Source organism: Pygocentrus nattereri, chromosome 18 (assembly GCF_015220715.1).
Source record: "Pygocentrus nattereri isolate fPygNat1 chromosome 18, fPygNat1.pri, whole genome shotgun sequence".
NCBI classification, from domain to species: domain Eukaryota; kingdom Metazoa; phylum Chordata; class Actinopteri; order Characiformes; family Serrasalmidae; genus Pygocentrus; species Pygocentrus nattereri.
This window is the reverse complement of record NC_051228.1, coordinates 1,268,479-1,296,017: the sequence shown is the minus strand read 5'-3', so window position 1 is coordinate 1,296,017 and position 27,539 is coordinate 1,268,479. Positions and strand designations below refer to the sequence as shown.

Here is a 27,539-nt window from a genome sequence, read left to right as displayed (position 1 = left end):
TGACAGACTGTAATACACTACAGGAAGCGTAGGGGGCGATACGGCTTCTACTGTTTCATTTAAAAAGCTCTATAATGTTCATATGATCCACACAGTCGCTCTGACAGACTGTAATACACTACAGGAAGCGTAGGGGGCGATACGGCTTCTACTGCTTCATTTAAAAAGCTCTATAATGTTCATATGATCCACACAGTCGCTCTGACAGACTGTAATACACTACAGGAAGCGTAGGGGGCGATACGGCTTCTACTGTTTCATTTAAAAAGCTCTATAATGTTCATATGATCCACACAGTCGCTCTGACAGACTGTAATACACTACAGGAAGCGTAGGGGGCGATACGGCTTCTACTGATTCATTTAAAAAGCTCTATAATGTTCATATGATCCACACAGTCGCTCTGACAGACTGTAATACACTACAGGAAGCGTAGGGGGCGATACGGCTTCTACTGTTTCATTTAAAAAGCTCTATAATGTTCATATGATCCACACAGTCGCTCTGACAGACTGTAATACACTACAGGAAGCGTAGGGGGCGATACGGCTTCTACTGTTTCATTTAAAAAGCTCTATAATGTTCATATGATCCACACAGTCGCTCTGACAGACTGTAATACACTACAGGAAGCGTAGGGGGCGATACGGCTTCTACTGTTTCATTTAAAAAGCTCTATAATGTTCATATGATCCACACAGTCGCTCTGACAGACTGTAATACACTACAGGAAGCGTAGGGGGCGATACGGCTTCTACTGTTTCATTTAAAAAGCTCTATAATGTTCATATGATCCACACAGTCACTCTGACAGACTGTAATACACTACAGGAAGCGTAGGGGGCGATACGGCTTCTACTGTTTCATTTAAAAAGCTCTATAATGTTCATATGATCCACACAGTCGCTCTGACAGACTGTAATACACTACAGGAAGCGTAGGGGGCGATACGGCTTCTACTGTTTCATTTAAAAAGCTCTATAATGTTCATATGATCCACACAGTCGCTCTGACAGACTGTAATACACTACAGGAAGCATAGGGGGCGATACGGCTTCTACTGTTTCATTTAAAAAGCTCTATAATGTTCATATGATCCACACAGTCGCTCTGACAGACTGTAATACACTACAGGAAGCGTAGGGGGCGATACGGCTTCTACTGTTTCATTTAAAAAGCTCTATAATGTTCATATGATCCACACAGTCACTCTGACAGACTGTAATACACTACAGGAAGCGTAGGGGGCGATACGGCTTCTACTGTTTCATTTAAAAAGCTCTATAATGTTCATATGATCCACACAGTCGCTCTGACAGACTGTAATACACTACAGGAAGCGTAGGGGGCGATACGGCTTCTACTGCTTCATTTAAAAAGCTCTATAATGTTCATATGATCCACACAGTCGCTCTGACAGACTGTAATACACTACAGGAAGCGTAGGGGGCGATACGGCTTCTACTGTTTCATTTAAAAAGCTCTATAATGTTCATATGATCCACACAGTCGCTCTGACAGACTGTAATACACTACAGGAAGCGTAGGGGGCGATACGGCTTCTACTGATTCATTTAAAAAGCTCTATAATGTTCATATGATCCACACAGTCGCTCTGACAGACTGTAATACACTACAGGAAGCGTAGGGGGCGATACGGCTTCTACTGTTTCATTTAAAAAGCTCTATAATGTTCATATGATCCACACAGTCGCTCTGACAGACTGTAATACACTACAGGAAGCGTAGGGGGCGATACGGCTTCTACTGTTTCATTTAAAAAGCTCTATAATGTTCATATGATCCACACAGTCGCTCTGACAGACTGTAATACACTACAGGAAGCGTAGGGGGCGATACGGCTTCTACTGTTTCATTTAAAAAGCTCTATAATGTTCATATGATCCACACAGTCGCTCTGACAGACTGTAATACACTACAGGAAGCGTAGGGGGCGATACGGCTTCTACTGTTTCATTTAAAAAGCTCTATAATGTTCATATGATCCACACAGTCACTCTGACAGACTGTAATACACTACAGGAAGCGTAGGGGGCGATACGGCTTCTACTGTTTCATTTAAAAAGCTCTATAATGTTCATATGATCCACACGATCATTTTAAAAAGGCAGAATATTTAGATTAGTCAATCAAACAAACAATACAGAAAAAAAAAATTCATAGCACTTCTCCTGCCCTAAGACATTTGACTGAGGTCACGAAGGGCCAAAGACAGTGGAAGGGAATTTCAAGCCACTGTTTGGTTAAAAAAAAAAACAAAAAAAAAAACACATCAATCATCTTTACGGCAGTAGAAATTCTGGAATCGCTCCGGTTTTCTGTGGTTTTCCTGCACTCACCTCCTTCAGGTTGTTAATCTGCTGAATGTAGCTGGACTGAGCCGCCTCCAGTTGGGTGATGTACCAGTACTGATCACGGCATTTCTGGAAGAAGGTGGGCGATCGCACCTGATATCTATAGAGCATCAAAGCAGAACATTTCAGGACGCTTCATTAAAATAGAACAAACAGAATCAGCAACATTTTATTAGCCAAGCACGCTTTTATATTCAAGTACTCACACTAAGACAGACCAAGATTAAAAATAATAGAAGATATATGTACACATATAACACAAATATGTGCAGTATGGCACAGACTCGAATGGAATAAATACAGTTTTCATATCAGCCATACAGAGAATGAAATACACCGGTCAGGCATGACATTCTGACCACCTCCTCGTTTCTATGCTCACTGTCCACTTTATCAGCTCCACTGACCGTTCAGTTCCACTCTGTAGTTCTACAGTTACAGACTGTAGTCCATCTGTTTCTCTGATACTCTGTTACCCTGTTCTTCAGTGGTCAGGACCCCCATGGACCCTCACAGAACAGGTATTATTAGTGGTACTATTAACTAGTGTCTGTTGTGCTGATCAACACACCAACACAAACTGTGCAGCAGCAGATGAGCTGTCGTCTCTGACTTTACATCTACAAGGTGGACCGACAAGGTAGGAGTGTCTAACAGAGTGGACAGTGATTAGAAATTCATGTGTCTGATCCACTCAGACCAGCACAACACACACTAACACACCACCACCACGTCAGTGTTGCTGCAGTGCTGAGAATGACCCACCACCCAAACAGTACCTGCTCTGTGAGGGTCCATGGGGGTCCTGACCACTGAAGAACAGGGTAACAGAGAAACAGATGGACTACAGTCTGTAACTGTAGAACTACAGAGTGGAACTGAACGGTCAGTGGAGCTGATAAGCTGGACAATGAGCGTAGAAATAAGGAGGTGGTCAGAACGTTACGCCTGATGGGTATATGTGCACAATAGTGAATATGTGAAAATGTTTGTGGCAAGAAACAGATCCTATTCGCCGCGTCTGGGGAGAAATGTATTTATGTAACTAACTAAATAATTAGGGATGCAATTGTGCTACTTCATTGCAGCTGCATAACACAAACTGGCCACGGTAAAAGTATATAAAGAGAGATCTTCTCAGTTTCTCCAGAAAACCCGTAACATACCTCAGTATGAGCGTGTCCGTCTGCATGTTGAGGTAACCCTCGCTGGCCAGCAGGTCCAGCCTGAAGAAGCGGTTATACCCCCAGCACTCCCCCACCTCAAAGTCAGATGCAAACTCCCGGATGATGTTTTTGGAGGGGTCATTGGAGGCCTGATGCACCATCTCCACCCGATACTCGTATCTGCAGAAAGGGCGTCCACTAAAGCAACATTCTACTCAGTATCTGATCCTTAACCCAAAAGCAGTGAATCAAATCAGATATTTTGGTTTGACGTCTAAACCAAGCTATTGGTTTAACTGTAACACTCTTGAGGAAAGGCGGCATGAAAGGTGGAGCCCTGAAAAAAGGGTGAAAACAGTGGCCTACTTGGACGTCTCGGGGAGCCCGGCTGACAGCTCCAGGAAAACGGACAGATAATTTCCCCGAACGACGCCGTTCCCGTCCTAAACACAAACACACTGAGTGACTAACACAAAAACAGCAAGACAACTCAAGTTCATTTATATTGGAAATTATCAACGCCCTGTTTACTTCATTAAACATGGAGCTCTATAGTATCTGATCATCAAAGGAGTGCAATACTCTACAGGAAGTGCAGGGGGCGATATGGCTTCCACTGTTTGATTTAAAAACGCTTGCTAGGTTAAATGATTAGAAAAGAACAATTGGAGCCCTGATTAAGTTTTTCTTTCTACTGGAAAACTTTCTTCCCATTCAACCCACAGAGAAACATAAAGGTCTTACAGGGTAAACCTTCAGCCTCCAGCAAAGCCCGGACACCTGGAGAGGAGGGCTGTAGACAGGGTCTGCTCTCTGCCTCAGTGTACTGTACACACGTACACACACACACACACACACACACACACACACACACACACGTACACACACACACACACACACACACACGCACACACACACACACACACACACACACACACACACACACCATCTCAAATCACAGTGCACGATTAACCAGCTCTAAATGTAGGTATTGTGAGATAGATAGATAGATAGATAGATAGATAGATAGACAGATAGACAGATAGATAGATAGATAGATAGACAGATAGACAGATAGATAGATAGATAGACAGATAGATAGATAGACAGATAGATAGACAGACAGATAGATAGACAGATAGACAGATAGATAGACAGATAGATAGATAGATAGACAGATAGATAGACAGATAGACAGATAGATAGACAGATAGATAGACTGACAGATAGACAGATAGACAGATAGATAGATAGACAGATAGACAGATAGATAGACAGACAGATAGATAGACAGATAGACAGATAGACAGATAGATAGATAGACAGATAGACAGATAGATAGACAGATAGATAGACAGATAGATAGACTGACAGATAGACAGATAGACAGATAGATAGACAGATAGATAGATAGATAGATAGACAGATAGACAGATAGATAGACAGATAGATAGATAGATAGACAGATAGACAGATAGATAGACAGATAGATAGACTGACAGATAGACAGATAGACAGATAGATAGATAGATAGATAGATAGAGAGATAGAGAGATAGAGAGAGAGATAGAGAGATAGATAGAGAGATAGAGAGATAGAGAGATAGAGAGACAGATAGACAGAGAGACAGATAGACAGATAGATAGATAGATCATTGATCCCGAAGGAAATTTAGGATATAAACGCTTTAATGGATTTAATGGATTAACTATGAGGTTGAAGAAATGAGAGCATTTCTACCTGAAGTTTGCCAGGACAAAAGTGCTGGAGTCATACGCAGGAACGAGCTCGCTGTGGAGAGGCAGAGAGAGGGAGTAAATGAGCAGTGAGTAAATCTTGTGGTTTTATTACACAGAACAGGCTTACTTAGTTAGCCAGATAACTTAAGCCAGACCTTCTAACAGACGAGCTAAGGGGTATTCCTACCAGATAAGCCCCTCTTAGACCTTAAATTGTCCACCTCAATCCTGCTTTACGCTCTGACTAACCAGACTGAAGTGGTGACATGTAGATTATAATAATAACCTTCTGTAACAGTAATAATAATAATAATAATAGCAGTAATGATAATAATAATAATAAGTCATCTTTCTTAGTTAGAATGAATGAAACAGCACAATGGAAAATGTATTTTTCATTTTTACTTAAGCAGTTACACTGACTGGTCCATCACCTCACAGGACCTTTAAAGACTAATCGAACACCTTATTTCTGTCCATCAAAAACATGTGCTCAATCTGAACGGGACCGGACTTGTTTCCAGATCATTTCGGGACCATTCAACTTTTGTTCTGACAGCGATGACGTGTGAGGTGTCTGGATCACCTGGTGAAGTCAGGCGGGACAGGTGTGGTGACGAAGGACTGCATGGGCTTCCTGTGGACCTGCTGGAACATCAGCAGGATCTCCGGGCTTTTAGAGATCAGCTCACTCTTACTGCATGAGCGGAGCTGAGAGACAAGCATGCGAGAAAAACCACTTTAAAAACTCACTCAAATAGAAACGAGCTGTACAGCACTTACTGCAACGCCGTACTCTGTTAAAACACGTTCACTTGGTTAACAGTTGTAGTTTGATCCTTTGAACCATCTGCAGTTCAGGCTGAAGCACAGCCGCATCACTGCGGTCCTCTCACCCAAACACAGCTTTGAAATGTTAGAACTATTTACGGCTCTCTTGATAAAACCAAGGTCGTCGGGTCTTAAGCAGCTCATGGGAGAAGTACGGATCAGCAGCAATTAATCAATCAATGAAAAGGACCGTTGAAAACCGAACACAGTGGAAAAAAAACACATTTTCACTATTAACATACTATTAAACGCAATGATCAACATCCACTTTTAAAAAAAGATGCATATAAATAAACCCAGGTTTATGCTGTGTATTAGCACGGTCCCTAACACCCCTGATCCCTTATGCGCCCTTGAGCAAGGCAGGGCAATGTGGATAGGGCTGATCTGGGCAGGTGTGCCCACTGCCCTAGTGTGTGAAACTTCCCCGTTGTGGGACTAATAAGGGTCACTTAATCTTAATCTGGTCACACTTTATTTGGATGGTCCACTGCAGAATCTTTGTAAATGTTCAGTTTATTAAATCTATCCCTAAACCCTAAACCTAACCCCAACCTTAACCTCAAACCACAAACCTACATTTACTCCTACCACTAACCATAATGTTGTTGATGATCAACTGAGGATCACCAGAAAGCTTGTTAGTGATGCAAGTAGCTGTAGAGCATCTATAGGGGATCATCCAAATAAAGTGTGGCCCTTAATCTTAATCTAATGCAATGTTTTTAGGCTCCAGAGCTGCTTTCCTCACGGAGCACAGTGGTGCTCACAGCACAGCTTCGCTCCATCTACCAGGCCCAACAGCCTGTCTTGGGGGCACATCTGGCCCAGAAGGGTTGTGGATATGAGTGTTTATCCTCATCTAATGCTCCGAATTCAGATCACAGAGGCCTTGCTAATCAGCTGATGAGCTGCAGTGTTTTGGCCCACGAGGACCGGAGCCTGACACACGTGGGTTGGGAGGGCGGTGGGTAACAGCACAGAGCCTGCAGGGGTTAACCAGAGGTCATTAAGGTGGTCTAACTCGAGGTAGGAAGGGCAACACTGCAGCCCTAGTGAGGGTCCAGTACGGGGGGGACGTTCACTGCCGTGAGTGAGCAGGAGGTCAGGCAGTGTTTTCAGCTGTTAGCGCTGGAGGGGCTGTTTCTTCTCGCCGAGTTTGGAGCCGTTTTCAGCAAATTAAACATAAAGCTGCTTTCTGGCCCGAAACCTCGAGTCATCTAAATTTAATCCCAGAACCCCAAACGGTACACAGGGTTCTGCAGTTCAAATTTACCCTCAAAAAAGACAAAAAAAAAACCCCAAAATGAAAAACCGAACGCCTACCCAACAAACAAATATCTGAATAGTCGAATATTCAGGTCCAGCTCTACTGTATATACTGTATTTTAACACCGCTGTTGTAAATTTACAGAAATACAAGCAAATGCCTCCTTTAATGAACAGATATTTGCATTTATTAATGACTATTATGGTAAAACATTGTCAGAATAACTAGCTAAACCAGTGAAACTGGTGAAATATTTCTACCTTTTTTTGATGGTACCATAAGGTTTCAGATAAAGTGTTCCTAATAGTAATAAATACACTCTGATAAAGCTTATTTTGCTGACTCATCGAGGCAGAATGTGCTGAGAAAAATATTCCATATTTGGTCAAATAATATGATTAATAATTCTGTTACTCGCGATGAATTATTTACATGGTTTGACAGCCCCAGTGTTTCCTACTCCAGATTTACTACACAGACTAAATGAATAGCTCACTTCTCTTCCAGTGCATCTCAAAGCTTCCTCAAGATACTCAAACGTTTGGTTAACCAGACGAGTATCTGAGTGTTTTTCAGCAGTTCTGTGAACTCCTCCCACCTGGTGCTCCACCTCCTGCAGCAGAGACTCCAGCAGCTCCGTCTCCTGAGTGAGAGACGTCTTCTGGCCTGGTGAACACAGCGCTGTGAGTGAAAGGCCCACATCTCTACCAGTATAAAGCACGCATGGATAACTGGAAAGAGGTCAGAGGTACCCATGAGAGTGATGAGTTTGTTCTTGAGCTGATTATCCAGCCGAGCGATCATCATCTCTACGGCGTTCCTGATCTCCCGCACGCGCTCGTCCTTCGCTCCCCGCACCGCCTCCACGTTCTTCTCCTGATCAACATGAACATCACGATTCAGTTTAATCACACATTACCGCGCAGTGCGGCTGGATGACACAGGCAAAACACCAGCGGCGTGATATTACATATCATATTACATCTGCAGTGAGCCTATTAAATACACTGTAAACACAATGATGAATCACATCTGTCAGATGGTTGAAGACCAAAATAACTGACGCGTGTTGGACTACATGAACACCTTTATTTATCAAAACACCCTCAGAGACTCGTCTGAAGCTGTGATTGGTCAGGACACACAGTGAACACTGCGGTTGTGGAACTAATTTGCATATTATAGGCTTCCGCTGTATCAATACTGAACCAATAAATACTAACAGACAACTACTCAGATACACAAATCAAGGCTCAAGGCTCAGAGTAAATAAACAAAAAAAACTAAAAAACCAAACAAACAAAAAAACCCAACAATATTAACAGAAGACAATCCTGAGCACACGCTGCTGCAGGCTGCGTCATTTAGAGAGCTACAGTGCCCCCTGGTGGACATCATTTACTGTCCCTGCTTCACAAATGAATTGCTTCTGGAAATAAACTACACGACTCACGCTGACCTTCAAAAACAAAAAACAGAGGGTGGAAAAGAAAGTCAGGAGGACTGAAGTGAAAAAGAGAAGAAGAATAGAAGAGCAGAGAAGAGAAGAGAGGGGAAAGAGAAGAAAGAGGAGAGAAGACAAGAGGAGAGGAGAGAAAAGAATAGAAGAGGAGAGGAGAGAAGAGGAGAGGAGAGGAGAGGAGAGGAGAGAAGGGAGGAGAGGAGAGAAGAGAAGGGAGGAGAGAAGAGAAGGGAGGAGAGAAGAGAAGGGAGGAGAGGAGAGAAGGGAGGAGAGGAGAGAAGAGAAGGGAGGAGAGGAGAGAAGACACTAGGAGAGAAGAGAAGGGAGGAGAGAAGAGGAGAGAAGACACTAGGAGAGAAGAGAAGGGAGGAGAGAAGAGGAGAGAAGAGAGGAGAGAAGGGAGGAGAGAAGGGAGGAGAGAAGAGAAGGGAGGAGAGAAGGGACGAGAGGAGAGAAGACACTAGGAGAGAAGAGAAGGGAGGAGAGAAGAGGAGAGAAGACACTAGGAGAGAAGAGAAGGGAGGAGAGAAGAGGAGAGAAGAGGAGAGAAGAGAGGAGAGAAGGGAGGAGAGAAGAGAAGGGAGGAGAGAAGAGGGGAGAGAAGGGAGGAGAGAAGAGAAGGGAGGAGAGAAGAGGAGAGAAGAGAAGGGAGGAGAGAAGAGAAGGGAGGAGAGAAGGGAGGAGAGAAGAGAAGGGAGGAGAGAAGAGAAGGGAGGAGAGAAGAGGAGAGAAGAGAAGAGGAGAGAAGAGAAGAGAGGAGAGAAGAGAAGGGAGGAGAGAAGGGAGGAGAGAAGAGAGGAGAGAAGAGAAGAGAGGAGAGAAGAGAGGAGAGAAGAGAAGGGAGGAGAGAAGAGAGGAGAGAAGGGAGGAGAGAAGAGAAGAGAGGAGAGAAGGGAGGAGAGAAGGGAGGAGAGAAGGGAGGAGAGAAGGGAGGAGAGAAGAGAAGGGAGGAGAGAAGGGAGGAGAGAAGAGAAGGGAGGAGAGAAGAGAGGAGAGAAGAGAGGAGAGAAGAGAAGGGAGGAGAGAAGAGAAGGGAGGAGAGAAGAGGGGAGAGAAGGGAGGAGAGAAGAGGAGAGAAGAGGAGAGAAGAGAGAAGAGAAGGGAGGAGAGAAGAGAAGGGAGGAGAGAAGAGGAGAGAAGAGAAGGGAGGAGAGAAGAGAAGAGAAGGGAGGAGAGAAGAGAAGGGAGGAGAGAAGAGAAGAGAGGAGAGAAGAGGAGAGAAGAGAGGAGAGAAGAGAGGAGAGGAGAGAGGAGAGGAGAGAAGGGAGGAGAGAAGAGAAGGGAGGAGAGAAGGGAGGAGAGAAGAGAAGGGAAGAGGAGAGAAGGGAAGGGAGGAGAGGAGAGAAGGGAAGAGGAGAGAAGGGAAGAGGAGAGAAGGGAAGGGAGGAGAGGAGAGAAGGGAGGAGAGAAGAGAAGAGAGGAGAGAAGAGAAGGGAGGAGAGGAGAGAAGGGAGGAGAGGAGAGAAGGGAGGAGAAGAGAGAAGGGAAGGGAGGAGAGAAGGGAGGAGAGGAGAGGAGGGAAGGGAGGAGAGAAGGGAGGAGAGAAGAGAAGGGAGGAGAGAAGGGAAGGGAGGAGAGAAGGGAGGAGAGAAGAGAAGGGAGGAGAGAAGGGACGGGAGGAGAGAAGAGAAGGGAGGAGAGAAGAGAAGGGAGGAGAGAAGAGAAGAGAGAAGGGAAGGGAGGAGAGAAGGGAGGAGAGAAGAGAAGGGAGGAGAGAAGGGAAGGGAGGAGAGAAGGGAAGGGAGGAGAGAAGAGAAGAGAGGAGAGAGGAGAAGGGAGGAGAGAAGAGGAGAGAAGAGAGGAGAGAAGGGAGGAGAGAAGGGAAGGGAGGAGAAGAGAGAAGGGAAGGGAGGAGAGAAGGGAGGAGAAGAGAGAAGGGAAGGGAGGAGAGAAGGGAGGAGAGAAGGGAGGAGAGAAGAGAAGGGAGGAGAGAAGGGACGGGAGGAGAGAAGAGAAGGGAGGAGAGAAGAGAAGGGAGGAGAGAAGGGACGGGAGGAGAGAAGGGACGGGAGGAGAGGAGAGAAGGGAAGGGAGGAGAGAAGAGAAGGGAGGAGAGGAGAGAAGGGAGGAGAGGAGAGAAGGGAGGAGAGAAGGGACGGGAGGAGAGAAGAGAAGGGAAGGGAGGAGAGAAGAGAAGGGAGGAGAGGAGAGAAGGGAGGAGAGGAGAGAAGGGAGGAGAGAAGGGAAGAGAGGAGAGAAGGGAAGGGAAGAGAGAAGGGAAGGGAGGAGAGAAGGGAAGAGAGGAGAGAAGGGAAGAGAGGAGAGAAGGGAGGAGAGAAGGGAGGAGAAGAGAGAAGGGAAGGGAGGAGAGAAGGGAGGAAAGAAGGGAGGAGAAGAGAGAAGAGGAGAGAGGAGAGAAGGGAGGAGAGAAGGGAAGGGAGGAGAGAGGAGAGAAGGGAGGAGAGAAGGGAAGGGAGGAGAGAAGGGAAGAGAGGAGAGAAGGGAAGGGAAGAGAGAAGGGAAGGGAGGAAAGAAGGGAGGAGAAGAGAGAAGGGAAGGGAGGAGAGGAGGGAGGAGAGAAGGGAGGAGAAGAGAGAAGGGAAGGGAGGAGAGAAGGGAGGAAAGAAGGGAGGAGAAGAGAGAAGAGGAGAGAGGAGAGAAGGGAGGAGAGAAGCGAAGGGAGGAGAGGAGAGAAGAGAGGAGAGAAGGGAGGAGAGAAGGGAAGGGAGGAGAGGAGAGGAGAGAAGGGAGGAGAGAAGGGAGGAGAGAAGAGAAGAGAGGAGAGAAGAGAAGGGAGGAGAGGAGAGGAGAGAAGAGAGGAGAGAAGGGAGGAGAGAAGGGAAGGGAGGAGAGAAGAGAAGGGAGGAGAGAAGGGAAGGGAGGAGAGAAGAGAAGGGAGGAGAGAAGGGAAGGGAGGAGAGAAGGGAAGGGAGGAGAGAAGGGAGGAGAGAAGAGAAGAGAGAAGAGAAGGGAGGAGAGGAGAGAAGGGAGGAGAGAAGGGAGGAGAGAAGGGAGGAGAAGAGAGGAGAGAAGGGAGGAGAGAAGGGAAGGGAGGAGAGAAGGGAAGGGAGGAGAGGAGAGAAGAGAGGAGAGAAGAGAGGAGAGAAGGGAAGGGAGGAGAGAAGGGAAGGGAGGAGAGAAGGGAGGAGAGGAGAGGAGAGAAGGGAAGGGAAGGGAGGAGAGGAGAGAAGGGAGGAGAGAAGGGAGGAGAGAAGGGAGGAGAGGAGAGAGGAGAGAAGGGAAGGGAGGAGAGAAGGGAAGGGAGGAGAGAAGGGAAGGGAAGGGAGGAGAAGAGAGAAGGGAGGAGAGAAGGGAGGAGAGAAGGGAAGGGAGGAGAGAAGGGAAGGGAGGAGAGAAGGGAAGGGAAGGGAGGAGAGGAGAGAAGGGAGGAGAGGAGAGAAGAGAGGAGAGAAGGGAGGAGAGAAGGGAAGGGAGGAGAGAAGGGAAGGGAGGAGAGAAGGGAGGAGAAGAGAGGAGAGAAGAGAGGAGAGAAGGGAGGAGAGAAGGGAAGGGAGGAGAGAAGGGAAGGGAGGAGAGAAGGGAGGAGAGGAGAGAAGGGAAGGGAAGGGAGGAGAGGAGAGAAGGGAGGAGAGAAGGGAGGAGAGAAGGGAAGGGAGGAGAGAAGGGAAGGGAAGGGAGGAGAGAAGGGAGGAGAGGAGAGAAGAGAGGAGAGAAGGGAGGAGAGAAGGGAAGGGAGGAGAGAAGGGAAGGGAGGAGAGAAGGGAAGGGAAGGGAGGTGTGTGTTAGCTACATTAGTTTTTAAGCTCCAGTCTTCAGACGGCGCAGGCGTCTCTGCTGAACTGGGACCGTTTAGCGCCACTGTGAGTGCTGTGTGTGTTCACCCACCACTTCCTGAACGAGGCTGATGAGCTCCATGAGCCGGCGGCGGAGTTTGGCCACCTCCTCGTTGACCTTCGTCACGTGCTGCTCGTAGATTTCGGCCAGTGGCTTAAACGTGTGGCCGCCATGCTGAAGAAGAAGACATGGACACTGAGGACTAACAGCACAAACTCAACACACAGTGCCAGTTAATTCACTGCTGTAGAACAAATCACCTTAAAAACCACGTTCACTGAACAACCGACTCTACGTGTAGGTATTGTGATATAAACCGAGTCTGAAACAGTGATTAAACTGTACCATTCCTCCCCAGAGAGCACACTGGTGACAGATGCACTTCTTACAGGTCCAGCAGAACACACTCAGCTTCTCATGATGGTTTTCACATCTGTAAGGAAACCAGATGCTGGTGGAACACATGGGAACACACTCACTGGTCTGCAGTGCAGCAAAACTTCTACAGAGTCAGAAAACCTTTTATCTCTGTAGCCAGAACATTTTAAAGACTTTAAAAGCTTTTACCACACCATGAAGACTGAACCACTTATAACGGGTGAAAACGGTCCTCACAAATCCATCCAGGTCTTCCAGGTGGTTGTTAGAAGTCATTTTCTCTGTAGCTTTTAACCATTTTTAGAACTCCAGTTTTGGAAGCTCATCCTTTTACCACTCATTTTCACTCTGACTGTCTCCTTGCTTTTGCTGTTGACACTGGGAATTCATCACTACACCTGTGTTCAATATATTCAGCACTCCATGAGCAATATGTGTAAAATATCCTTACAGTGTGAGGATTTTTACTCTTTTATTTAGAAATGTTTATATTGCTAACTTTGTGCAGAGTTTAGATTTTCTTCTTTAGTCTTGTACATATATATATAGTCTAGACCAGGAGTGGCAACCCAAATGTTAAGAAAAGCCATTTTTGTCCTTTCATCAAAAGTCAAACCACCCTGGAAGCCACAACATGTTAAGTCCATTTTACCAGCTTGGCTATAACGTGTCTCAGTATGTGCTGATGTCCTGGTAGACTGACGCTGCTCTGCTTTAGTCTTCAGCTCAGCTGTAGCTGCTTCTCTCACATCTCCAGCAGGAAACTTTTCCACTAAAGTAGAAGTTTCTTGTAAAACGTCTCTCAACGTTTGACTTTTTTACGAGGCTGAAGTCGCTTCTCAGCTGCCAGAATGTAACTGCTGCACCATTTAAGGTGGAACAGGACAATTCCAACAAGAAGCTGGTGAAGGAGAAGCGACTTCAGCTTTGTGGCTTTTTAGTGTTTCAGTTTCTCGCTGCAGATTAAACGTATCAGGAAACCAGCTGGACTGACTATAAACACTAATCCGTCCATTCGTCTCCAGATTATCGATGTCCGTCTTAAATCTCTCTCTTTACCGTTTCGTAGCTACTAGCTGGGCGAGACTGTGGTCTGAGTTGCTATGGTGACCAGCCGTCTGCGCTGATCTTCAGGGTTAAAGGGTGAATCAGCAGTTCTACATTAACTCCAGCGTTTAAGACCATTTACTGTTAAACTGTGTTGAAGGATCAGCAGAGCTTTATTTTACTGTAGAGGAGGATTATTTTATTATTACCTGCTGATCTGATCAGCTGTGGAGCCACAAGGGGGCAGCAGAAGAGCGGCATGTAATTAATAAGGTAAATATCTTGTTTGTTCTTTCTCTCTTTGTTGGTCTTTCCTTGAGCGCCTTGCTGTCCCTTTGCTGCTCTACCACTGAGAATCTCCCCCGTTGTGAGAGTAAGGATTATCTTATATCTCTTACTTGTACTTAATGGCTGTTTTGACTGGAAATTGCACAGATTTTGCTGACTGTGTCTTTCTGAGATTAACACACATTTAACAGCCAGACAGAAGATCACAGCACTGATCTGCTCTCAGCCTGAAGGTCATCGTCAGGGTAGAGTCAGGCTCACTTGTCTTTGTCGTTCTCTTCGTGTTTGGAAAGGTTACACAGCTGCAGAGTGTCCAGTTGTTGGGTCACTTCCTCTGCCCAGCGACAATTTACCAGCTCCCGGAGCTGCAGTGGAGCCCTGCACACACACACACACACACACACACACACACACACACACACACGTTATTCTGGAGATTCTCTAAATGTGATTAAATGTGATTGCTTTAGTGTAACTGATCAATGCTCTAAAACGAGATCTCTGCATGAACACAAACAAACAGACAAAAGGAAAATCAATCAACAGACTCATTTCAGCGGCAGCTTTAGAGAGGCCGAGTGCATCAGCGGGGCTGCAGGAGGAGGACTTACCGGCAGTGTGGACACTGAGCTCTCTGCTCCGTCAGCCAGCGCTGCAAAACACACACACAGCACACACAAAACACCATCACTGCCCTCAGACTGAGGGACAAACAACAGCTTTACTTTTTACACATTTACAGTTCAGGGACAGTGTTTTTCACAGCTGACAGCTCTTCTGTAAGCAACCTGAGAAATTAATAGTTCCAGGCTTTTCTCTTCGTAACTTGGCCACACGGTGGCGCTGAACAGTTCAGGGCTGATTGTATGTTTCTAGATTTGGCCACATGGTGGCGCTCAGTAGTTCCAGGTTTCTCTTTATAATTTGCAGTGCTGGGTGTCAGAAAAGAAGGTGTCCAGCAGTAGCAAAACGCCCAAAGGAACTCATCTGGAACCGTGACTGGTCGAGATGCTCACAGCAGAACTGCCATATCAACAAAAAACAATATACTACGCAGCCCTTGTGTGTGTGTGTGTGTGTGTGTGTGTGTGTGTGTGTGTGTGTGTGTGTGTGTGTGTGTGTGAGTAAATGTACAAACCCGAATGCAGCTGAAACAGCAGAGTTTGGAGCAGTGAGGACAGAGACGAGCGTCTCGCAGCTTCTCCATACAGATGAAGCAGCGGAACACCTCCGCTATACTCTACACCGGAGAGAGAACACAGAGCCGTTCAGCACAGACACCTACACCAGAGGGACAGCCACGCTTCCCTCCACAGACCCTCCACAGACCCTCCACAGACCCTCCACAAAGAACAGGTATCGCTGCAAAAGGCCTGCTGCATTAACAAGGCCCCGTCCCATTTCTCACTTTCACCCCGACCCCTTGTTTTGGAGCGCTGCCCCTTGTTCCTGAGCTACAGGGCAGTGGTTGAGATCTTCCCTCTGAAATGAGGCCCTCTAATAAAAGAGCATCACTTCATTAACAGCTACTAGCGCCGCTCTGTAGGCGACCCTGCCCGTCTGCAGGGACAGCAGAGGAGGGGAAAGTTCAGCTCCTCACTGCTGGGCTTTAGTTACATTTAGGGATCATACGCCTTCAAAGAGGGGGGCAGTTATTTATTACCACCCCCCCTAATTCTTCAGTGATATGAAGCTGAAGTCAGAGATTCTCCAGATTCTTGTTGGAATTTTCCCGTTCCACCTTAAATGGAGCAGCGGTTACATTCTGGCGCTTCAGGCGTCAGAACTGCTGGACTGTTTAAGGTGGAACGGGAAAGTTAGCTACCGAGGCAGCACTACTAGTGACTGTTTCGCCTGTTATGATGAAAAGGACCAGAATAAACTGAAACCACATTAAACTAAGACAATCTGATGGTTACTGTCATTTTTAGTTTTTTAACATTATTCTTTATTCGTGGGTCTACGCAGATACATTATTACAGTCATATATACATTCCACATTTTACATCATAACCAGAAGTAAAAACAATGTATATAATATATACTGTATAATGTACACACACACACACACACACACACACACACACACACATATATATATATATATATTCACATAGTACTGATTAGGTCAGGATGTACCTTTTACATAATTGGACTATTAATTAGAAAGAAAACAGACAACAGGCTCATATCACTGTACATACAGACACTGGGATTGTAAGTATTTCAGCTAAAGAGGAATCTTTACATAGAAGAGGGGGACGTATACACTAGTTAGCGGGCGGATTTCTCAGCTTCTCAAAATATGCAATCATTTACATTTACGGCATTTTGGCTGACGCTCTTCTCCAGAGCGACTTACAATCTGATCAATTTACACAGGTGGGCGAAGGTGGTGTTGGGAGTCTTGCCCAAGGACTCTTATTGGTATAGTGCAGGGTGTTTACCCTGGTGGGGGACTGAACCCCAGTCTACAGTGTAGAAGGCAGAGGTGTTACTCACTAACTACACCAATCACAGGATCCCAAGTTCTATGGACGTTTACCGAAGACTTTCTGGATGAAAACGTAATCTTCTCTAATTTAAGGAAAAGCATCAGATCACAGAGCCACTGTGAGGTCTTCGCTGGATATGGGAATGTCCAATTTATCAATTACTGTCATTTTTTTAACAGAGAAAATTCTCACGTTTGTGGGTTTCTTTGGTCTCTTTCTCGTCTTTTTCGTCTCTCAATGTTTTCCATTTTTCTCATATCTCTGTTTGGAGTCTCTGAAAAACCTCAGTTTGGAGGGTCATGTAGGCCGAACACTTCGCCCTACCCCTCTGTCTATGTGGCGGTCGTGGGCTGGAGGTTAGGGAACCAGCCCTGTGACCAGGACGTCACCGGTTCGATCCCCAGAGCCAACAGTACGTGACTGAGGTGTCCTTGAGCAAGACACCTAACCCCCAACTGCCCCCTGGGCACTGCGGATAGGGCTGCCCACTGGGCAAGTGTGCTCACTGCCCCCTAGTGTGTTTGTGGTGCTTCACTTCACAGATGGGTTAAACGCTGTGGGACTAATAAGGGTCACAAGAACCAAGAACCCAACTAGAACTAGGGATGAGGGGTGAAATGGGACTGGGCCTAAATTTGGTCTCGCTGCTCGGTGTCTCTGCCACTGCTGACCATCACACTGACCATCACACACGTCTGCAGGCGAATTAAAACAGAAATCGATATAAAACACTCAGCCTACCTCGACACTCTGCTCATCCATGTCAGCCAGTTTTATCTGTGTTGGGACGAAACTGCGGTCCTGAATGATCTAGAAAGAGAGATGAAAAAGCTGCACGTTCAGATTAAATTATGCTCAAACAGCAAAATAAACCTTGAGCTGGTTAATCTTCAGCAGTACGCAAGCCTGGAAAAGCTGATATTCACCAACACCACGAAGAGCATTGGCAGTTTTAATGCAGGTGCTCATAATTTTACAGTTATGAGCCTGAAAAAAGAAAAATCAGTGAATAACGGTGTCCAAAAAATAGACAATAACACATTTACACTCTTTAAGAGATGCTCCTTCAGTAAAGGGAACGGTTCTCTTTACAACCAACAGCTCAATATAGATTCATGTCATGCCTGAATGGTTCTTCAGACTGATGAAGAATGTGTTATGTATGGTTCTGTACAGAACCTTTTCAAAAAGGGTCCCATATAGCACTAAAAAGAGTTCTTCCGTTGACATCGTAACAGCAGCAGAGCCCTTTTCGGTGCTATACAGAACCACATACAGCACTCTCCACTGATCTGAAGAACCATCTAAGGATGACATGGTTCTATATAAACTCACAGAACAGTTCCCCTCACCTAAGAACCCTTAAAGAACTACCTAAGGTTTTATCGTAGGTGCTCGTAGTTTTTTAAAGTTACAGTGAGCCTGAACAGTAGAAGACAGTGGATCTTTCTCCATCAATACTGAATATTTTTGCCCCAAAAGTTGAACTACAGCCTGTATATGATCTCCACACTGTTTACATCGTTCACACAAATCAGCCAGAGTCAGATCAAGGCCTTCAGCTCTGCTGTGGAGGTCATGTCTGATGTTTTTCGTGCTTTACCACCTTAACAAAGGTTAAAATACAACCCAGAGTGTTACACATTACCAAAAATAAGCAACAGTCCGAAAAAGAGGTCATTTTCACTCATTTCCCAGGATAAATAGCTCGATGTGGAAGCAGCTAAAGCCAGCTCAACACGGCATTTCTACGAGAAGAGTCACGAATACGGTTAAACGAAAGCAGGTCAGGGTTAAATCAGAGTTAAGGAGGATTTTGATCACAGCTGAAGTGTAATAAACACGGCATCTACTGTTAGCTTAGCATAGCGTCTTATTCGCCAGCTTCTTATGGGAACTTCCCGGTCCACCTTAAGCGGCGCTGCAGTTCCACTCGGGCAGCGGCGGCGCCAGACTACGACTGCTGCGCTGTTTAAGGCGGAACGGAAAATTCCGATAAGAAGCCAAGCCAACTTGCTGGGCAGCTAAGCGAGCGACACTGGCGACTGTTCTAATAAAAGCGTGCACAGTCAAGCTTTACCTCGCAGTGTGGCGCTCAATCCGCGGTATATCCCGCCTTAAACACCCGCACACACATTAAATCCCAGACCGGAGGCGGCGAGGCTCCCTCAGTCTGTCCGCCGTTAGCACTGCGTTAGCTTAGCATCACCACTGCGCTGGGCAGTGTCCGTCACCATGGGAAACCGCTAGGACCAATCACAGAGGACGGACTGATTCACGCCGACCAATCACAAGCAGGTGTAAGAGTGATGGGGCGGGGTTTGACCACCCGTCTCGCCCACCTCTCAAAAATAGCTGCGTCCGTGCAGCGCTGCAACACCGCTGCAGGGCTGGGGCAGATAACCTGATCAATACTGATGATTACTGATAACCTAATCAATACTGATGATTACTGATAACCTGATCAATACTGATGATTACAGATAACCTAATCAATACTGATGATTACTGATAACCTGATCAATACTGATGATTACAGATAACCTGATTAATAATGATGATTACAGATAACCTGATCAATACTGATGAGTACTGATAACCTGATCAATACTGATGATTACTGATAACCTGATCAATACTGATGATTACAGATAACCTAATCAATACTGATGATTACTGATAACCTGATCAATACTGATGATTACAGATAACCTGATCAATACTGATGATTACAGATAACCTGATTAATAATGATGATTACAGATAACCTGATCAATACTGATGAGTAATGATAACCTGATCAATACTGATGAGTACTGATAACCTGATCAATACTGATGATTACTGATAACCTGATCAATACTGATGATTACAGATAACCTGATCAATACTGATGAGTAATGATAACCTGATCAATACTGATGATTACAGATAACCTGATCAATACTGATGAGTACAGATAACCTGATCAATACTGATGATTACTGATAACCTGATCAATACTGATGAGTACTGATAACCTGATCAATACTGATGATTACTGATAACCTGATCAATACTGATGATTACAGATAACCTGATCAATACTGATGAGTAATGATAACCTGATCAATACTGATGATTACAGATAACCTGATCAATACTGATGAGTACAGATAACCTGATCAATACTGATGATTACTGATAACCTGATCAATACTGATGAGTACAGATAACCTAATCAATACTGATGATTACTGATAACCTGATCAATACTGATTATTAGTGGGGCAGAAACGTGGAATATAGCCATTTAATAGTGAATATCGCATCCAAAAGGGGAATATTGGCATATAACAGTCATTTTTATGCGTCAAAAAGTGAAATAATCCTAACAAATAGTGAATATTGTGCTCAAAAAGTGGAATATTCACATTTAATAGTGTCAATAAAGTGGAATATTTCCCATCAGTGCTCATTATTGTGTCCAAAAAAGTGTAACATCACTAACAACTAGTGAATAATGTGTCATAAAAGCGGAATCCTTCCATTTCATAGTGAACATTTTGTCAAAAAAAGAAATATTTATTAGGAATGTTCCTAATTTATGTATCAAAAAGTGGAATAATTCTAAAAATAGTGAACATTGTGTTCGAAAAGTGGAATATACCCATTTAATAGTGAGTATTGTGTCCAAAAACAGGAATATTCCCAATCAGTGATGACTAATATGCCCAAAAAGTGGAATATGTTCAATTAATTGTCATTTTTTTGTGACAAAAGTGAATTCACTGCATTTAATAGTGAATATTTGTGTTCAAGAAAAGTAAAATATTGTGGTTTAACAGAGACTACACTGTCCAAAAACTGGAATATATCCCATCAGTAAGGGTCCTTGTCCAGTCATTTGTCATTATGTTGTTAAAAAGTTGGAATATTCCATTAAATAGGAAATAGCTTGTCCAGAAATTGAAATATAGTCCAACAGTGGAGATTAATTTCTCCATAACAACAAGATTATGGCCAGTCAGCGGTGATAACTGGGCCTGAGTGAGTGGAATGTGTCTCAGCCTGGGCCGATAATAGACGAGCACTGTAGAGCAGGTTAGTATTTAGTGTGCAAGAAAGTGAAATTTAGCAAGTAGAACATTTGTAATGTTTCAAAAACAATTCCCAGCCAACAGAAGGAGAAGGAAGAGCGGGAGAGATAAGGGGTTTTTTGGCAGACTGCTCTGGTCTCATGAGAGAAGCTGACCCATATTCTAAACTGAGAGCGCCTGGAGACGGTGGAGGTGCTTCAGCTGGAGTTTGGAGGAACTTTGTTAAATGGGCCGTTTTGGAAAATCCCAAATGAGCGGCACAATTTAAAGAATTCCATTCAGGTTATTCCCGCTGAGACAAAACATTCCTGATTAAAGAGCGAGGTACTTGGCCGAGGGAAGGAATGCAGTGCGGCCTGCTTATCTGCGCATATTTACACTCTCGTGAAAATACGCTTAAAAAGGTAAACGACCTCGGCGCCTTAGAGTTTTACTCAGATAACTATACGGCCTGTATTGGCAGAATATTGGAGCATTAAATCCTGGTGAAGGATGGAGCGTGTTCAGAGAAGAATGGCACACAGTATTGATAAGCATGATCACTGAGGGAGGCCCCACATGAATACGAGCTGTTCCACGTCTCAGCCACTAGGTGTCAGTATTGCTCTATGTTGATGGATATTAGTCTTTTTCAGTTGATCGCTGATTTTCTTTTATATCTATTCGAAATTCAAGTTCAAAACACAAAACAAAACATTTGCATATGCAAATGAGATAATCTAATGGAATGCGTGCATTTGCATAATGAAAAAAAAGCCCACGGATGATGTTTGATGATGAAAATGTTGATTTTATTGCAGAGACAAAGGACTTTTTCAAGAGAAAGTCTTTAGAAGTCTCTTTAAAAGTCTTTTAATTCTGATTATTTAACTGTTTAATCAATAAGCCGTGGCAAAAATGTGCGTTTGAGGTCAGTTTGTAGAGACAAAAATAACATCAGCGCTAAATTAAGATAATAATGGAAATAAAATGTAATGAATTCTCCAGGAACACTAGAAAGTAAGAGTTGGGGTTGTGCATGTAGGATGCTTTAAACATCTGGGGCTGATGAGCTCACTTGAACATCAGCACAGCCTCCTTTTTGAGGCGGCTGAAGAGCGCGGGCCTTCGCGCCCCAGGCCTCCTCTCCTGCCTCACCGTGTGGGGCACTGCAGCGCAGCTGGGGGTGAAGACTACAGCGGACAAAGGCCTCCTGCACCATGAGGGTCTCTGCTCACTCTGCTGGAGGACTCAACAACCAGGCTGAGAAGCAGCTTCTTCCAGGAGACAAATTCACTGAACACCTGCTGCTATTATTACTAATTAAGCAGAATATCCAACACTCTTATTATCCGACGCTACATCGTTCTTCCTCTTCCTGGTACACACTTTTTTTGTCCACTAACTCCGCTCCACCGTTCAGTCTCATCGGGAATAGCATGCTTATAAGATTAGACTCACAGTCTCCGCTCTAATTCATCCCAAAGGTGTTCTATGGGGTTGAGGTCAGGACTCTGTGCAGGCCAGTCAAGTTCTTCCACACCAAACTGGCTCATCCACGTCTTTATGGACCTGCTTTGTGCACTGGTGTGCAGTCATGTTGGAGCAGGAAGGGGTCGTCCCCAAACTGTTCCCACAAAGTTGGGAGCGTGAAATTGTCCAGAATCTCTTGGTGCTGAAGCTTTAAGAGCTCCTTTCACTGGAACTAAGGGGCCGAGCCCAACTCCTGAAAAACACCCCCACACCATGATCCCCCCTCCACCAAACTTTACACTCAGCACAATGGAGTCGGACAAGTACCGTCTCCTGGCAACCGCCAAACCCAGACTCGTCCATCGGATTCCCAGATGGAGAACCGTGATTGGTCACTCCAGAGAACTCGTCTCCACTGCTCTAGAGTCCAGTGGCGGCGCTTTACTCCACTGCATTCCACGCTTTGCACTGCGCTTGGTGATGTAAGGCTTGGATGCAGCTGCTCGGCCATGGAAACCCATTCCATGAAGCTCTCTACGCTGTTCTTGAGCTGATCTGAAGGCCACATGAAGTTTGGAGGTCTGTAGTGATTGACTCTGCAGAAAGTCGGTGACCTCTGCGCACTATGCCCCTCAGCATCCGCTGACCGCTCTGTCATTTTACGTGGCCGACCACTTCGTGGCTGAGCTGCTGTCGTTCCCAATCGCTTCCACTTTGTTATAATCCCACTGACAGTGGACTGTGGAATATTTAGTAGTGAGGAAATTTCACGACTGGACTGTTGGACGTGGAGTGGTGATCATATTGCACACAGGAAAAGGTGATCAATAAATTCACAGTGTGTTCTGTAGGTGTGTGAGGTCCAGTGGGGGATGGAGGAGGTTCTACTGGGAGTAGTGCTGGTTTTACAGCAGCAGGAAGGACCTGCGATGGCCTCTTTCACACACTTGGGGTGAAGCAGCCGGTCAGTCTCAGCCACGGGGTGGGAGCTGTTCTCCAGCATGGATGCTAGTCTGGCTAACATCCTCCTGGCTAACCGCTTGTATACAAATCCTTGTTAAATGACCTTTTTCCTATAGAAATGAATGGGGTGAAAAAGTGCAACGTCTATGATGCGTCTACCGACCAAAACACACTGTTTTGCATATACCATCTCAGGCTGGGCCCCTGAGCATGAGCTCCATGTTGCTCTGACCTGCACTCATCTGTTTGTCTTTATTTCATCCCTCTTTCCTCCCATAGACTCCCACTCATTCTCGCCCTCACCCAAGCCCTATTATTTGTTTGCCCAACAGCCACCAAACCGCATGTTCTCAAACTTCACTGCACAGGCACACTGACCCGCACTCCTCTGCGTGTCGTTTTTACATCCCTTGTTCCTCCCATAGACTCCCATTCATTTTCATCAACAACTAGCAACCACTCAGTAAACACCATGTACATTGTAGCAACATGCTAGCAACACCCAAGTAATCAACCCTTATACCATAGCAACTGCCTATCAACATCTTAGTAGCCGCTTGGTGTACCATAGCAACCACCTGGGATTCCAAAGCAACCAGCTAGGACAATCTAGCAACACCTTAGCAACCACATGGGATACCCTACCAACCACCTAGGATACCATAGCAACCACCTAGCAACCATCAGTGATATCATAGCAACCCCCTAGCAACACCTTAACAACCACCTGGGTTACCATAGCAACCACCTGGCACCACCCTAGCAACACCTTACTAAACCATGGCAACCACCTCGAAACCACCTGTGACACCATAGCAACCGCCTAGCAACACCTTAGCAACCATCTCGGATATAGCAACTGCCTTGCAACATTTTAGTGAGCTTAAGCTGCACAATCACTGCATTTTCTTCCAGAAATACGATTTTCTGGTTACGAGTACTCGACATCAGGGCCGCTGCAGCTGGAGTCTGATAAATTCTGCACTTCAAGACTGAAAATTCTACCATCTTCACTGCACAGCTGCTCTCTGAACAACGCGCTGCTATTATCACTACAGCTTCATATCAGGGCACGGCTCAGTTTGGGCCCACTGGGCCAAAGTCTTATTCCCCTCACACCCCACTGGCTTTACACTTACGTTTACATATTTATTGAACTACTTTACTTTAATTATTTAATTATTTTCTTCTTGATCTCATCATTGCTGTTACCCGAACCGAGACCTCATTTCGCTCCCTTTCACACGCGTCTTCTGCAATAAATGAATCTGAATCCGGCGAAGCTGCTGAGAAAAGCGATGCTGAGACTCGGCTTCAGAGCTTTGGTGGCAACGCTGAAAAGAAACAGACACGTGTTAAAATTCTCAAGTACTGCAGGGATCAATCACACTCCGACTCATTGGAGCCCTCAGGTGCGCAGGTTTTATTGAGTGTTGATTACAGAGACGTTCACAGAAGCACAGAAGCGCCACTCCAGTCAGAGTTTTACTCTATAAAGCAGAACGTTCTGCTCATGAATGATCAAATATGTAAGATTTCACCCAAAACTACATGATTATAGTGTCTGTGTACCCGGTGGCCATGGAGAGAAGTGTAAAAACGCACACCTACAGCACAGCCCAGCCTCTTTAAAGGGCCCATATCAGAGAACAGACAGTCTGATGTAGCATGTGAACCGTGACCGTTTCAAATCATGCCATTAACTCCAGTACATACGGCCCAAATATGGATAATTCAGCTTTAAAAACGGCCCATTTTGAATTCACGGTGTTTGTGATGTCACAAGCATCGACACATTTACACAGACTCAGTCTACAGCTGTTTAGCTCTGCGTACCGAAGCGGTCGGAAGAAAACCTCATATCTACCTTTTTTCTCCATTTTTCAGTTTTTGACATAGTTTGAAAATCCCTGTTGATCTTTACATTGGGTGCAAATTTCATGAAGAATGGACCAAAAGAAACGACCCAAAATGACTTGGGAAAAATTCTGGTTCCTTTGACTTGCATTAAAAGTAGAGCAGGTTTTTTCCTTCTCCTGTAAAGTTTAGGGGATACGGTGTTTGATCCGACACCACAGACATTCATGCTGAGTGTTTCACCCCAGACTGAAGGCAGCCAATGAGAACAGAGCTCACATCACAGGTCTGTCTTAAGGGCACAGTAGCAAAAACAGCGATATGGGCCCTTTAAAGCTCCAGACAGGCTTACTTTTCAAATGGCCAAACAATAAGAACACGGATATGAAATTAAAGCACATGCTCAGCACATCAGAGCCGCTTTAACTGTTACTGATTTCACGGAGAGGCGCAACATGGATACGAGCCTCTGAACAATCCATTCATTTATGCGACTGCGTAATTAATAATGCTTCTTTACAAGCAGGTAAAAAGTAAAAAAAGTCCATTAGTTTCTCACAATTTCTCATCATTTTACCAGATCTTTTGCCCTTTTTATCTTATTTTCATTATTTTATTATTCATATTTATTAGTTCATTATTATATAGAGTCTTAATCTTATTAGTTTTATATGTTGTTTACTTTTGGATCTCATTCTCTATTTATAACATTTACATTTATTGTTTTGTATTTTTATTATTAATGGACACCCTCAATGTGCTCCGAGACTAAATAAAGGTTGACTGACTGATTGATTGATTGATTGATTGACTGATAAAAGCACACAAACGCTAAAAGTGGACTTCAGGGGGCAAAATTAAAAAAGAGGAGAAGATAGCAGGATATGGGCCCTTTAAAGCGTGGATTAAAGAAACTCAAATCTAGAGGATTAAAAGCACTTAAAAAGAGTTTTACTGAGATTTCATTTCTCACTCGGTTTAAAGGAGAGAGTTTATATTCCGTATTTATCTGAATCCTTTAGTAACTGTAACAGCTACCCGGAATACACAGAGCACAACCTGTAACTAGTGTTTACTCATGTTTACACCAAACCACAGTACAGTACACTAATATTACTAATATTTTCCTAAAGTAGGTACCACACTTATACCTGAAGCAATGCAATATCAATTAATCAATACTTTACATTTCATTTCAAGCATTTATAAAGGACACAAAATCCCTTAACAGTAGTCCAAGACGAGCTTTTCCTCGGAATATCCTTTCCCAGCAGCTGTGTGAGAACACATGTTTAAAGTGGAAGTAAACGGTTAAGGTTAAGTAAACAGAGCGGTTTGGTGTGAAACGCTCGGTTCTAGATAAACTGACCGAGTCAAAGCCGCTCACAGTGGTGGTGATGGGAACCAGACGTCCCTATAAAAGCTCCTCACAGTGGTGGTGATGGGAACCAGACGTCCCTCTAAAAGCTCCTCACAGTGGTGGTGATAGGAACCAGACGTCCCTCTAAAAGCTCCTACAGAAAGTTCCTACATGAGCTGGTTCTGAATTCACTGCCTGATGACTGAGACGCTGTTTTATGAGAGTTTAGAGAACTTCAACTCCATTCATGGTGGAGGGAGACATGCAGGGCGCTGTGCGGCAAAATAGTCCCCAAAGAAAACTCATTATTCCAGATTTTCCACTGTTTTCCATCATCAACATTCCATATAAGCTCAGAAGACTCGTGTAGGTTCTCTGGGGGTTCTGGATGGTAAATAAAGTGTCTGTATCTGTGTTGTAGTCATGGCGACGCCTGGTTCCCATCACCACCACTGTAAAGACGTCTGAACCGTTTCACACCAAACCCTCTGAATGACTCTGATTACACCATAAACACGGAGTTATGCAGTTTTTGTAAAATTAATTTATAAGTTCTCATTATTTTTTTTATCTACACTGAAAAAGGGCACTGAATTTACCTGATTTAAACTTGTCCATAATTTCCACATTAATAAACTATATTACATCAACATGATGACTGATGATAATAATAATAATAATAATAATAATAATAATAATAATAATAATAATAATAATAATAATAATAATAATAATAATAGCTCCTTTCACAAACCCAAGGTCGCTTCATATAGCATGGCCTAAACCCTAAGCAGTGGAGGAGGAAGAAAAACATGCATTAAAGAGAAAAGTCAGATTTGAACGAGGAAAAGGAAGCGCAGTCCTGGAGGGACGGAGGGACAGAGGAACGGAGGGACAGAGGAACGGAGGGACAGAGGAACGGAGGGACAGAGGAACGGAGGGACGGAGGAACGGAGGGACAGAGGAACGGAGGGACAGAGGAACGGAGGGACAGAGGAACGGAGGAACGGAGGGACAGAGGAACGGAGGGACAGAGGGACGG

General features: G+C 44.7%; 1 protein-coding gene across 4 annotated transcripts in view; it reads right to left on the bottom strand.

Moving 5' to 3' along the window:
- Nucleotides 1–19,014, bottom strand: part of trim37 (tripartite motif containing 37) — a 51,837-nt gene extending 32,823 nt beyond the window's left edge. For 3 of the 4 annotated variants that reach the window (XM_017687826.2, XM_017687828.2, XM_037547633.1), the window contains exons 1-15: nt 18,867–19,014; nt 17,528–17,596; nt 15,430–15,531; nt 14,903–14,943; nt 14,553–14,669; nt 12,924–13,011; nt 12,630–12,752; nt 8,134–8,257; nt 7,980–8,047; nt 5,867–5,991; nt 5,282–5,332; nt 4,286–4,367; nt 3,908–3,984; nt 3,542–3,721; nt 2,361–2,475 (exon numbers count right to left, since the gene is read on the bottom strand). In XM_017687826.2, coding sequence (XP_017543315.2) covers nt 2,361–2,475; nt 3,542–3,721; nt 3,908–3,984; nt 4,286–4,367; nt 5,282–5,332; nt 5,867–5,991; nt 7,980–8,047; nt 8,134–8,257; nt 12,630–12,752; nt 12,924–13,011; nt 14,553–14,669; nt 14,903–14,943; nt 15,430–15,531; nt 17,528–17,548 — 1,314 coding nt within the window. In that variant the 5' untranslated portion in view covers nt 17,549–17,596; nt 18,867–19,014. Of the gene's footprint in view, nt 1–2,360; nt 2,476–3,541; nt 3,722–3,907; nt 3,985–4,285; nt 4,368–5,281; nt 5,333–5,866; nt 5,992–7,979; nt 8,048–8,133; nt 8,258–12,629; nt 12,753–12,923; nt 13,012–14,552; nt 14,670–14,902; nt 14,944–15,429; nt 15,532–17,527; nt 17,597–18,866 lie in introns of those variants that run through there. The other variant, XM_037547634.1, reaches the window with a different exon arrangement.
- Nucleotides 19,015–27,539: the final 8,525 nt, after the last annotated feature.